Source organism: Callionymus lyra, chromosome 2, assembly GCF_982586985.1.
Source record: "Callionymus lyra chromosome 2, fCalLyr1.hap1.1, whole genome shotgun sequence".
NCBI lineage: Eukaryota > Metazoa > Chordata > Actinopteri > Syngnathiformes > Callionymidae > Callionymus > Callionymus lyra.
This window is the reverse complement of record NC_141819.1, coordinates 43,723,752-43,737,329: the sequence shown is the minus strand read 5'-3', so window position 1 is coordinate 43,737,329 and position 13,578 is coordinate 43,723,752. Positions and strand designations below refer to the sequence as shown.

At 41.1% G+C, this 13,578-nt stretch overlaps 1 protein-coding gene across 14 annotated transcripts in view; it reads right to left on the bottom strand.

Moving 5' to 3' along the window:
• The window catches only part of lrrc7 (leucine rich repeat containing 7), an 83,805-nt gene that overhangs the window by 5,880 nt on the left and 64,347 nt on the right, over positions 1-13,578 (bottom strand). For 6 of the 14 annotated variants that reach the window (XM_087785401.1, XM_087785395.1, XM_087785402.1 and 3 more), the window contains 17 exons: positions 13,130-13,229; positions 12,940-13,064; positions 11,735-11,983; positions 11,543-11,665; positions 11,329-11,440; positions 10,675-10,891; positions 8,682-9,188; positions 7,596-7,820; positions 7,301-7,529; positions 6,702-7,046; positions 6,117-6,362; positions 5,292-5,504; positions 4,311-4,478; positions 3,315-3,434; positions 2,899-3,241; positions 2,580-2,839; positions 2,302-2,397 (listed from right to left, as the gene is read on the bottom strand). In XM_087785401.1, coding sequence (XP_087641527.1) covers positions 2,302-2,397; positions 2,580-2,839; positions 2,899-3,241; positions 3,315-3,434; positions 4,311-4,478; positions 5,292-5,504; positions 6,117-6,362; positions 6,702-7,046; positions 7,301-7,529; positions 7,596-7,820; positions 8,682-9,188; positions 10,675-10,891; positions 11,329-11,440; positions 11,543-11,665; positions 11,735-11,983; positions 12,940-13,064; positions 13,130-13,229 — 3,678 coding nt within the window. The remainder of the gene's footprint in view (positions 1-2,301; positions 2,398-2,579; positions 2,840-2,898; positions 3,242-3,314; positions 3,435-4,310; positions 4,479-5,291; positions 5,505-6,116; positions 6,363-6,701; positions 7,047-7,300; positions 7,530-7,595; positions 7,821-8,681; positions 9,189-10,674; positions 10,892-11,328; positions 11,441-11,542; positions 11,666-11,734; positions 11,984-12,939; positions 13,065-13,129; positions 13,230-13,578) is intronic. The other 8 variants (XM_087785397.1, XM_087785400.1, XM_087785396.1 and 5 more) reach the window with 4 other exon arrangements.

The window sequence follows — 13,578 nt, the reverse complement described above, 5'->3', positions numbered from 1 at the left end:
GTATAAAACAAACCTGTGAATTTGTTCTGCATTTTTCTGTAACTCTTTAATATACCAAAAAAAACCTGTTTTTATTTTATTTTCATAGGCGAGAAGGTTTTCTGATGTTGTAATTCATAGAACATTGTTCTTGAAGAAACTAAAACAGAATAAAGTGAATCCCTTTGAAAATGCAAACACGTCTGACTTTGGCTTCCATGTTTTATTAGAAGTCAAATGACAAAAACAAACAAACAAAATGGCAATTGGTGTCATTTGCTAACAACATAGATAATGTCACTCAAAGGTATGTCCCTGAGGATTATCTTATATCTTACAAGATCAGGTTTTTGAATCATATTATTTTATTCAGACACAGAAGATATTTAGATAAACTATAAATTAAGTTGTTTTGGTTGCTTGTTATTTAGTTATTTATTTCAGGTATGATTTTCAAAATGGAATATATTTAATATTCCAGAGAGGGTGAAAAAATTGTGTTAGTACTGATTAAGATTCAAATTGAATTTGTATCAAGTTTTAACTTTGAAAAACTTAAAACAATATGAAAATATATTATTTTTCTACCATTGAATGAACATGCTGCAAAAATCCATAATACATCAAATATATGTATATAATCTTTTGACGTAGATCTAAAAGATTGTGACTTGAGATTGTTTAATACATGATTTATAACAGAGAAAAAAAAACCTGTTGTCTTCCTCTTCTCCATCTTCAACAATCTCAATAGTTCTTGAACTTGAACTATATCATAAGAAAACATCATTCCTCCTTAACGTTGTTAGTCCATCAACACTAACTGAACTCGTCTAACTTCCTATTAAAGTTCCTTAACCCGCCTCATATACTTCCTCTCTATCTCCACTTGAAATATAAAGAATGTTGTTTGAAAAATGTGTCAATCTGCAACAAAATGTAGGTTAGTGACAGCCCATGGCTCTATTTAGGGATTCCCCAAATTTCAAATGAACATCTTTGATGCCTTAGTAAAAGTAAAACCTTCAAAAACGTTAACTACAGCATCAATTCCTTTTCAAATAAGAAGCTACTCTGTTAAGTTCATCTAGTCTTTCCAGTTTGACATCATCTGAAGAGCTCTTAAGGAATACAGCAATTCTGATTCGTTTTGAGAAACTGTTACATTCTGACTCATTTGTATTAACACCTATATCTGCCTGCACAAACTGCAGCTGGCAAAAGCTTGAGACACTGATATGGAAATGCTGAACAACTCAACGTGTCAGCAATTTAAACACTTCTTTAAAACTTGTATAAATGATGAGTCTGCATTTTCTGTGTTGTCAGCTCACAAGCCTGCTTCAGTTCATTGGCCGATTATAAAGGACGTGGAACAGATGGTGGACAATAAAGGTTTGCCTTTGGTAAGATACAATTCTGACATGCTTTAAGGCGTGATTGTTTAAATTCTAGAACTTAAACTAGAAAGGTGGGCTGTAGGTTTGTTTTATATGATTATTTTGTTTAAAGGATGGGCAGTCACAACTAATACTTACAGTATATATGCTAACTGCAGGATCTCATCACTGCTTGGTGCAGATGATGTAGTGCTGATAGCTCTCTCAGGCCAGCACTGATGGTGCCTGAGTGGAATTTAAACCGGCTGGGATGAGAATGAGCTCCTCATCGTGTATTTGCTCTGCTAAAAGAAGAAACTATCAAAGTCCTGCTTGTGTGCTATACAACAGCAGCATACACCTTCAAAATGTATGATTTTAATTTTATTAATTATAAATCTAACCAGATTTTCACAAACCTAATCAACCCTTGACACCTTAGACTCTTGTCTCTTTTTATTAATCACATTGTTGCAAAGAAACCCACTCAGAGACCTCAAAGATTAAGCATTAAGGTGAGATTTTTCAAACACGCAACTTTTTTTTCCGCAGTCGTGTGATTTTAGTTTTTTTGCCATACTTTGGGGGCTGGGCCTTGGGGACCCGACTATATACCTCTTATTTCATCGTCTGTTACATCATGTCCGGAGCTCATTATATAAATATATTCATGGGGTTAATCCCAAAGTGGGATTAAACCACCATAATTCTCTCTCAATGACAACAAGTTGTTTGAAAGATCTTATCATGATAAGTGTAGCCCTCGAAAAGAGTAGATCCTTCAGAGATACTTGAACTTTGCCGTGAACCTCATTTCCACTTTGGCTCAGTGGATCTGATTCATGACACTCAAAGACTTGACTGTTAACAGAAGCCGATTCCATGGAAACTCTGACTTCAGGAGGCAGCCCGAATGGTGGGCAGGTCAGGTTTCAGGTCGTACCATGTCAGAGGGCTTGAAGGGGTTCCCCTGACCGCTGATGCCCCCGGAGATACTGAAACCAAGACCTGGATTCTTCTCTATTCGTACACACAACTGCTGAGAAAGAAACAGAGATAAGGAGGAAACACTGAAGGGGTTATAGTTGCGTCAGGTGAAGAAGTCCACGTTCTGAGATGTAATGGTGGTTCATAACACAAAATAATTTTTTTAATTAAAAAAATTAAAAATGTGATTTTTAGGTGGGGTGTGACATGTGTGATTAGCTGACAAGCATCTACCTGGTCCTGGAAAGCGTCAATGCTCTTCTGTCCTTTAGTCTGCAGCAGACAGCGAGCACTCTGTGGCCGCGGGTTGGTGTGAGTGGTCATGACAACCTGGTTGCTATGGACCATGCCCTGGTTGCTATGGTACTGAGGATTGGTGGAAGGCTGATGTGAGGAGTGGGAGATGTGGGAGTCATACTGGGACTGGTTCCCAGACGAGGCGTGGGACATGGGGTGTCCGGCGCTCTGGTAGACTTGACCCTGAGAAGTTAGGGCTGGGAGAGGAACACGTGTGACGCTCATGACGTTACTCACCAACAAACTATATTCTCACCTTGAGACATGTTGCCTTGATACTGGCCACCTGCGGGGACGACAGACAGGGGCATCCCCGGCTGGTACTGGTTCGCCTTGTTCATCATCCCGCTGTCGTAGCCCTGCTGAGTGACCACGCGATGAGGAGTTGTGGACGAGGAGGACGATGAAGAAGTCACGATCATGGCGTTGTGGGATTGGTGAGATTGGTGTGATTGGTGAGATTGGTGTGATTGGTGTGATTGGTGAGATTGGTGGGATTGGTGTGATTGGTGTGATTGGTGTGATTGGTGGGGTTGGTGGGATTGGTGGGATTGGTGGGATTGGTGGGATTGGTGGGAGGGGTTGTGTGGATGTCCGCCCTGTCAACATTGATTATATTTACACATAAAAGTGCTACAGAGTTTCATAAAACTAGACGTTCATGGTCTTCACCTTCTTCATGAGGTTGTCTGGGGGGACATCTCTCCTGCCGAGCGAGTAAGGAGTCCACTGATTGTTCCCTGTCACCATCTCCTGGTCGTTGTCTAGTATCGCGGCCTGCTGGGACGGAGTCTGAGAGAGAAGGCAAACAGAAGGAGTAATCAGCACGATGGGAATATCTTGACCTCTCGAAGGCTCAAGATGAAGAAAGATCATCATTATCCAATGAAGAATTTAGAAGGTTTAAGATTATTCTTCTCTCCAACTCGGAAGGAAATCTACTAAGAATGTTCATCCCCCCAAAAAATGTTACAGAGACAAATTATCAGAATAATTAATATTAAAAAGTAAAACGTTTTTGAAATCATAAATAATGAGTGAATCACTACAATATTTTACCAACTACACATTCCACAAAATGATTTATTTTTGTGTTAAGGTATTCAATTAAGCAACACCAAAAGGTGTAAAGGGGATTTTAATGAATATAGTAAAGATTTGATGTCTCTTACTGTACCTTTAAGCTCAATTTAAACTTTGTCTCTCATTTTTTCTTTTGGGATGTGCGAACATTTGTTGCTTGGTACGTTTTGGATAATGGGTCTACTACTCCAAAATAAAAATCAAAAATCAAGGAAAGAACCCTCTCGACCTTTATTTTTTCCACACTTTAATTTCTGTGTTTTCCAATTCTTTCAACGTCTGTATCATGTTTGGGAGAATATACATATATCTATTTTTTTTTTTTATCATCTATGATTATGACCACAACTTTGCTATTTTTATTTTTATCATGTTAATTAACAGTTGCACTTTTGTTTGCACTAAACAGGCCATGACGGGTCAAAAAACATCATCGTAAACGACATCAACTTCACAAACCATTGTTACATTTTTATAAATGGCATACGCTGGAAGATGTGTTGATGAATGCTGGAGTTATATGGTTCATATAGATCCTGATGTGAACAGTGCGAGCAGCATTGTGGGTCTCTGCGTGGTACTTACAGCGTTAGCAGATGGCGGAGGAGGTAGTGGCAACCAGCGGCCAGCAGGGGGCTCATGCTTAGTGTTATTGTATAGGTTAAAGTTCAAAGTGCTGCTGCGCCCCTGGCTGTGACCCCCGCCCTGATAGAGCATGCCCAGCGTGAGCGTGTTGTGCTTTAGGACACCACTCTGATTGGAGAAGACGACATCACATGACACGGGTGAATGGAGGGGAAGGGAGGGGTAGGGTCCCGTTGTCGGAGGCAGCAGGGGTGACAACACACCGTGAGCTCAACAAACAAACATCGATAACACAGATAAACAACAGCCGTTGCTGAAAGCACAGAGAAATGTTAGCATGTGATCGATCAAACACACAGTGAACATTTTGTCATTCAAGCAAGTGGACATCCTATAATAGCTTCTGCCGATGTTACTTGATGAATATAAATGCTCAGCGTAATTGTTGTTCCTGATTATGTTTATGGGTTTTATTTTTTTGTGAAAACTCTACCGTAATGACAGCATGGTAAAAATATGTTTTGTGGTGCCTTAAAATATTTAAAAGGAAAATGTATAGTCAGAATTTTCATTTAAATTTAAGAAAATGTATATTTTATAATTTTAGGTGAATTTACAAAGAAATCTATGGAATAGAAAGATAACATTGAATTTGTTACATAGCAATAATAACAAAAATAATCAATTTTAATTCATATTGTAATAATTATCTTCCCTCTTGCTGAGGAAAGTTAATAATCTTCCTCAAGTATCTTATGTTGTTGTGTATTCTCAGCAGTAGTTTGTGTGGTGTACTAAGCAGAGTGTGAGTGCAGTTTGCTGACAGGGCGACAGTGTGGGGTGGACATGCAGCTGGACACAAACCTGCAGAGCCTCAAGACACACACTTGCACAGATACAGACAGGGAGGGATATCATATGGTGTGTGTCTGTGTGTGGATTCTAGCCTTGTGTTCTTGCTGGAGTCTGGGATGAACATACCCTGTCCAGTCGTTTGGCCTCTATGTGCCTCAGCAGCTGTTGTCTCCAGTCAGCAGGCATCTTGGACGTGATGTCTTCTGGTTTCTGTGGCACGACCGGTCGAACCTTGATGGTGTCTTCAGAGGGCTTCTCTGGACAGGTGGCCAGGGTGTAGTCAGGGGGCATTTTCTCCAGCAGGGCCGCCATGGTCGGACGTGCTGACACTGGTCGAGCCTGAGCAACGCAACAGCTTAATTTAGTCAAAGGTATGGACCGTCGACCCTTTCCACTCGAGGTCCTCATGGTCAGAAAATTCCCGCACATAATATAATTTTCAACACCACAAATGTCTCTGAGTTTCTTCATTCACATAATCCATTATAATCGGTATTCTGCTCAAACTATTAAAAAGCAACTCAACATAAAAAGCTTGATAAATTAGTACAAAAATAAACTTAAACTTTAAAATCAAATGGACTTGAACAAATCCTCTGCAATAACCAGTTGGAGCGTGAAAAGACAAATGGAAAACTACCAACTTAATTTCGGAACATCAAGGCTGTAGTTTGACGGAGCCGCACATGATAAATGTTGAGGTTTTCTCCTTCATGCTGAAAGGAGTCAGACGAGGCTTTGAGCAACTCATTTGTATTTCCACGAACCTCCCTGCTGCTATTTAGAGAAAGTCTGACTTTGGGCAAACCTAGAAAAGGCTGTAGAATGTGTGTCTTGAGATTGTGACTGATGCCATCACTACTACTTCCACCTTGAACCCTGATACATGCATCCTTCATTCATTATAATTGACTGATTTAAATCATATATACAAAGACTATTATTTCATACCTGAGAAGCGCCATAGGTCTCGGTACTGTAGCTCCTGGCAGACAGGGGGCGCCTCTGAGTCAGGCTCTTAGTAGGGTAACCGATCATGGGCTTCTTCTGGTCCTGGTAGTTGGAGTAGTCATCGTCGTAGCGACCGTTTCTCTTGTTGTGCATCATTTGGCTCTGGTTGTCAGCCATGTTGCTGAGGTTGGAGTGCTCCATGGGGCTGGAGTAGGCGATGGCTCGACTGTAGAGGGGAGGGTCCGCCTGCAGGGGGCGAGGGTGCCAGAGTTAATTTATCTCATAAAATGTCAATTTATATTATAAAGCAGAGTTTGGATCCATGAAATCAAATATCAGACGAGTGATCCCTCTTTTCTTGTGCACCATAAAAATATTGTTAGCAGCTAAGGCTCTCCCCTTATAAAGTCATTATTTTATAGTTGTTATAAGTTGTTTCATTCGGGATTATTGTTTGTTTGGTCGGAATGATACTATTTTATAAAAACCAAACACATGAGAAGAAAAGACAAGTCACACTAATTGTGTTTACGTTTCTAATATAAATGAAGCAATAAACAAACACATTGAACATAACTGTTTTACCTGTTGTCTGTACTGAGCTTCCAGTGCTTCCTGCTGAGCTTCATGTACTCTCCGGAACAAAGCCAATTCCGTGGAGCTCACCAAAGAATCTGCTCGCCTCAAAAATCCTGGCCTGGACCGTTGCGCCGGGATGGGCTGTTGCTGGGTGGGAAGGCCGTCCTGGTTGATGGGGGACTGGGGGAATGAAAACATCTCCAGCGGAGGGTATGCTCGATACCGAGGGCTCACCAGCTCCTTAGGTAGCGTCTTCCCAGGCTGGCTGATGTACTCCAGGGCTTTGGATGAATGGTTGATGTAATCGGGTGTGTTTGGGAAAGGAGGGGGGGCCCGGCGGTCCATGGTGACCTGGTGAAGACAATTATTTTCAGATATAGTTTCTTAAAAACATACAGCGCATAGGCCATTTGAGGGCAGATTCTGCAGCCATCCTTTGATGTTTAAAGTAGTTTGAATGCAGCCTGAGCAATGAAGCTCTCTGTATAATGTCAGAGAGGCTAAGTTAAAGCCAGTAGTCTAAACAAACTCTAATCACAACATGAATCAGTGTGACAACATGTGAAACAGGGAACCTCAGGCATGAATCATTTTTACAGTTTCACCTGTGGGTTGTAGTTCTGGTCAAAGTGGTAGGCCTTGTGTGGTATGGAAGGTTTTTGGTTGTGGCCCTGCTGGTTCTGGTTGCCGTGTCCCGGAAACACCAGGTCGTCATCTAACATAGGTGCTGACTGAGACCGGGACATGTTGGTCTGCTCCATTGAGCATGGCAGTTCTTGACGGTCCAAACTAGTCTGCTGCTCGATAGAGGAGCTGTAACTGTCCATGGGAATGCTGTGGGGAAGATCACTCTGTCGTAATCACATTCAGATCAAGCAGAACCACCACTCTCCACTTTACCTGTAAACTTTGTATGAGCCCATGTCGATCTCGTCGATGCTCTGGGACTTCTTGAACTTGGACCTGGTCTCCTTCATCATGGGCGACAGGCGGTCCGAGCTTTTGCTCATCACCACGGTAACCTTATTCCCCCCACCAACTGTGAGCTGATCTTTCCTGGTCTGGTCGCCCTGATTGTCGTGGTAAGACCAGCTGCCGGGCAGAGGTCCAGACCCCTGTTCCATCCTGGATTACACACAGACGATATGAGCCACTGCTGACCATTTATTTTTATAACCCGTAAATTATACCCAAGACTTTAGGGAATACCAAACTTAATCCCTCTTAACCTGTGTGAAATGTGGATTTTCTTAATTTGAAATGAAAACTTATTTCAATGAAAAGAGAGTTTTGTACAAACAGACACATTCTGATGAGTACAATAGAGGTCCAACGTCAATTTAAAAAACACTTAAATCAACACATTAGATGCCCTTTAATAAAGCTATTCAACTTAAAAGACTATAGATTAAAGAGTGCCACCAAGTGGAATAACAATGAAGCGACAATTACGTAAAGCACCATCTCATCCTCCAAAGAGTGAAAATATGAATATTGTTGACTTCATTTCCATGAAAAAAAAAGAAGATATTTTCAAAAGTTCAATCACTTAATAACAAGCGAGCTACAAAATATGTAGAGGTCCAGTAAAATGATTGAAGAGACTGAGTTTAGAATTAGATAATAATGTACAACACATATCATGTTGAATAAAATGGATGAATTCCACTACGAACTTTAATAGTTCCATTCATCACGTCTTGAACTGATATTTTGAATGCAGTATTTTGTTTGCTTAATCCCTACATCTTGTCCACATCTTTGATATTAGGATAGATCTTTCAATGATTGATATTATTTTATTCTTATATCTTTCCTCATTGGGAGCTCAAAATCTTGATGGGTCGAAGGTTGATGGGAATTTGATACTCCCTGATGAAATTGGTAACTCTTATCAAACTGTAAACATACAAATATTTTGTCATTTTTCTGTGTTTGACATCCAGCATCCAGCAGTGTTCTCACGGTTACTTAAATCTCACTCACCTTGAGTCTTTTGTTTTCCGGTCCGGGTTCGGGCTGGATGAGGGTGTCATATCCAGTTTGGAAGGGAATGCAGTCCTGTCTTCTAGGGGACTTGGTGTACGGGTCCAATTCTGCCAAGGATTCTGGGAGGGCAGACCTGAGCCTTGTGGGTCATTGTCAGGTGTAGCCCGCTGGTTGCCATGGAACGGGAGTGTCTGCGTGTCCAGCTCCAAGGGGACTCCTACAATTCTCTCCTGCCTCATGAGGGGCCGGCGGCCATGAGTGGACTGGCTCCGAGGTTTAGATCCCAGTGGTGGGTTTCCCTGGCTTGTATTGGAAGAAGACGGATCCATGGGCGACTCCTCAGCGTCGAAGCCTGTGTTGTCATAGTGAGGGGCTTCGGACCAGTCGAAGGGCTCGCTTAGTGGACGTCGGTCACCACGTTGTTGGAGCGTCCCTGATGGTGGGGTCTCTCTTTGTGACAGTAGGGGCTTGGAGTCGATGGGCTTTGGGAAAGACTGGGCAAGTCTGGAACACAGAAATGAAGTCAGTGAGTGTGTAACGAATCCGACCAGATTATGTTTAATTTCTCTAACATAAAAACATAGAACCCACTAGTTCCCTGTCATAGATTTCTAAAACTCTTTTCTTGCTGCACAGGTTCAGATTGGGATCACAACAACACCCTGGGGTGTGTGAAAACAACTTCTGGAAAAATAACAAAGAAGAACTTTTCTGCTGCAGGTGAACAGTCTAAGATGCTCCAGCTAGCGATCTGACACACTCAGCAGATTATTTTTTTCACCTCCTCTCTTGCTTCTCTGTCAGTGTGAGGCATAACACACTGAGCATACTTACAGAAGTTTGCTCAAGGGCGCTGACAGCATTATTAAGAAATAAATGTAAGAATCACTGGTTTATAAATAGCTTGATTTCCGATAAAGACGGCTGTGATGAAAGAATCTGCATGACCCTGCAGACTATCTGTCGACTGGATGACAGAATCAGACCAATATACATTTTATCCATTTAACTCGAGTCTTTTTAGACACCAATCTGAAATTGACAGAAGGTTGTTTACTTAGAATTCGGTTAAAATTTTGAAGTTTAAAACATAACTTTTCTAAAAACCTTTCATGAAACATTTTTGGGAAACCATGACATGAAAATCCAAGTATGCAATTTCATTAAGTTTTTTGTTTTTTTTTACCTCTGCCAAGGAGGTTATCTGACGTCTTACTTTTATCACAATTACTCAAAAATGCAGGAACACGTTTCCATTTAATCTTAAGGAAACCAGGAAAAATATGTGTATTGTAAAATGTATTTCTGGTAGTACTCGAGATTACAATCTGGATCTACAAATATTTTGGAAGAAATCAACACACTACGTGTAGAGAGAGACTTCTCATTCATCCGTCAGTTGTGCAATCCAGTTCCACAATCTACTGTCCGAGGTTATGGCTCTCCACAATAGGTATTAAATGACAATGTATAATTTTTTCAGGTAAACTATATGTAGGGCAACTATTTAGAGTGAAACTCAGTGTGTACCATGTAACAGATGTAAAGTCACTATCCTATCCTGCAGCAACTTGGAGTATGTCAGAGAACTTTCACATGCAGGACACATTCTGTGTGTTGAAGATCTCCCTCCTTCATGTCTTCATTTGCATTTATTAATCTGTTGATGTTAACAATAGTCTGTCTGATGTTGGGGTGGGACCAGCTCTGAAGCAGCCGAGTGAGATGAGAGAGAATCGTGAGCAGAAGTCTAATGAGTTCCGCTATGACCTTGACGTAGCGATCAGAGAGATGAGGATAACAGAGAGGGAGAAGGATAGAGGGAAGAAAATGTGAGGAGGAAGGAGAGATAGATGAGGGTGATATATGAAGGAGATTGGACGTGTGTGTTTGGGGGTGATGGTGATGTATCATTGAAGGGACAGAGTGAAATGAAATTGAACATGGAGTGTGTGTGTGTGTGTGTGTGTGTGTGTGTGTGTGTGCGTACCTGTTTGTCCAATGTGTCTGGGGAACTTGATCCTTGCTGGGAGCCGGCAGTGCAGGATTGTGTTGGTGCGCGAGGTTGTGTGACGCGTGTGAGTGTGTGTTGGCAGGCGGGTTGGAGGACCCGGAGGAGCCCTGAGAGGGAGAGTAGTCAGAGTAGGTGGCCGAGGAGCCGCTGTGATTCAGACAGTGCATCTTGTCCACCTCCTCGTCTGTGGACTCTAGACAAAGACCAGAGGCAGAAGGGGAATATCAGTCTCATGGAAAACACATCTTTGTTCTCATTTTTCTTATACAACACATACAAATGCTCATAATGACATAGCACAAACATAAATCAAAAGTAAACAAACACCATTAAAATAAGAACCTCTGGAACTCCGTCCCAGCGGACATTCACAACATTAACACACTGACTGTTCTAAATACCTTTTAAACTGGCTTATTCACTGTAATTGTTGTTTTATAATTTCTATGTTTCATAGTTCCCTTTAAAAAAAAACTTTTGACTTTTGTATTTCACTTTTGTCTTACGGTTGTCTTTTTCACAGTTGTCTTATAATCCATCTGTATGGTGTCCTCGTGTGTTTCGAAAGGCGTCTTACACCCTGAAGGTTTGAGCTCTCCTGAGGTAAATATAGACATGTGGTGCAATTACCTTTCTTATCTTTGCCCAGGAGCACCACCTTGGGCTTGTACATGGGGGGCTCCACCAGGGTGGGTCTCATGTCAGAGATGCGTATGTCGTTGGGTGAACCTCCCATTGAGTCCTGTGTGAACAAGGTAGAGGGTCACTCAGATGTAGAGACGGTTGAGCTCTGGCAGTAAGAAGAGGCACGAGCAGTGAGCGGGAGTGTGTCTGAGTGATGAACCTCTGAGCTCTCTGTCAAATCCTCCTTGTCCTTCCTCTTGGGAATGTCGATGCCAGAGTTGTGCATCGATCCCTGGTCCATCATCTGCGTCTGAGAGAAGTCCTGCATCTCTCTGTCTGTCACCTGGAAAAGACACAGTTGTTACACTTAACTCCCTGACCCCTTTCTCAGTGGGGGTCACAGGATCCTCACCTCTTTGGGAGGCAGTGGCCACGGCGGCTCGTACGGCTCCTTGCTGTGGTGCGTGAGCTCCATGTTGGTGCCCGCAGAGGTGGCCGAGCCACCGGTCAGCTGGTGTTGATGCTGGTGTTGCTGCTGATGTTGGTGATGGTGCTGGTGCCCGCCATGCACGTTCTTACCCACAAGGCTTTGCACCGACTTCACCATGTTCTTGAGGTCTTCTGGGTACGGAGTCGGGTAGCGCTTTAGATTGATCTCCACCTACAGAGAAAAACAAAGTTCCTTAAACACAAGATGTTTAAAATCAGAACAGGATTTATTTATAGATCAGCAACACTGACAAGTTGATGATAACCAACTGGCCTGCCACCATACATACCATCTTCAATAAAATATAATCATAGATGCACTTAATTTCTAACCATGTCAGAGGCCTTGTGACTTCCTGCCCAACTATTTGTCATTTATTATACACAAGGACTGTGCAGCTTCTTAAAGGGAGATGCTGACTTGGTTTTCTCACATTGTTTATGTATAGTTTGATGAGATAAATTCAATTTCAATATAATAAAACCTTAAGAAATTAGTGTTGTGAATCAAAATAAGAAATATACTTAAAACATACTCATTAAAAGGATTGGTTTATTTAAATAACCATAGCTATTAATCTGTACATTTACTATTATTGAGGATTAACTAGAATTTTATTTTGACAAAAATAAAAAGGCATCTGTACCTTTGTAGGAGATAAATTCAATTATAAAGGTTAGACGCTTTTCCATATAATCGTGACTGCTAAAAGAAAACAAATGATATATTTAATGATATATACAAAACAAAACAAAATATATACACTACATACATTGTATTTGAATTATCATATTTGGATTTATATCTTTACTTGGGATTATGTTGATTTTTTAAATTATGATTTTTTTTTATTTTTATCACTGATTGGGAATTGTGTTGAATTGTTAAAGTGTTTTAACTTCCAACTATACTTTTTACTATATTTCCAACTATACTTTTTAAAACTAAAAATCGTTTTCAAAATAAACACACAATTTAAAAAATAGAAGTATGTTTCCAGCTCATGAGAGCTAAAAAAAACTGCTGAGAAGCTGCCGAAATGTATTAAAAACATATTCAATCTTTTAGCTCTTGGAGTCAGAGCGATCAGAGCTTCTATTCATCTTATGGTGGACATGAAGTCTGACCTTGACCTTTCCAGATTGGTCTTCCTCTTCCTTCTTGTCCTCGAAGTCAAAGGCCACGGTCATCCTCTGCTGCCTCTGCTCCTCCCACAGGGTTGGATTGAAGCTGTCGCTGTCTGACTGGTAATCTGCAAAAGATTCTTTAAAATCTCCACTCATGATGAAGAGAACTTTGCTGATGTTTGAGTGCTACCTTCGTCGTGTCGAGGTTGTTGAGGGAACATGTAGTTGGTCAAAACCTTCTGTTTGGTTTCAGGGTGGGCTTCGGTCTGCAGCGGTATCAGAGCCTTCGACTGCAAAGAGGTATTGACTTAATTGATCATGATAAAGAGGTGATTATGAGTGTAAACCAACAACATGACACATTTTATTTAGTTTATTATTTGTTCAACTGGCTGTAGTAGAAGACCGTCACACTAGTCTGAATCCTCTCTGAAGAGACAGCATCTGTTGTTGCTACCGTGTATCTGAGTGGCTCACCAACATGTTTGTTTTTGTCAGATCACCTGGATCAGAAAATGGTAACATATAATAATCTAGTGAAACATGCATGCATTCGTATAATAGGTGGGATTCAACACTGCACTGGTCAGATTGAACCTTGATTTTACATGAATGCGCTAAATTAAGTCGTTCGTCACC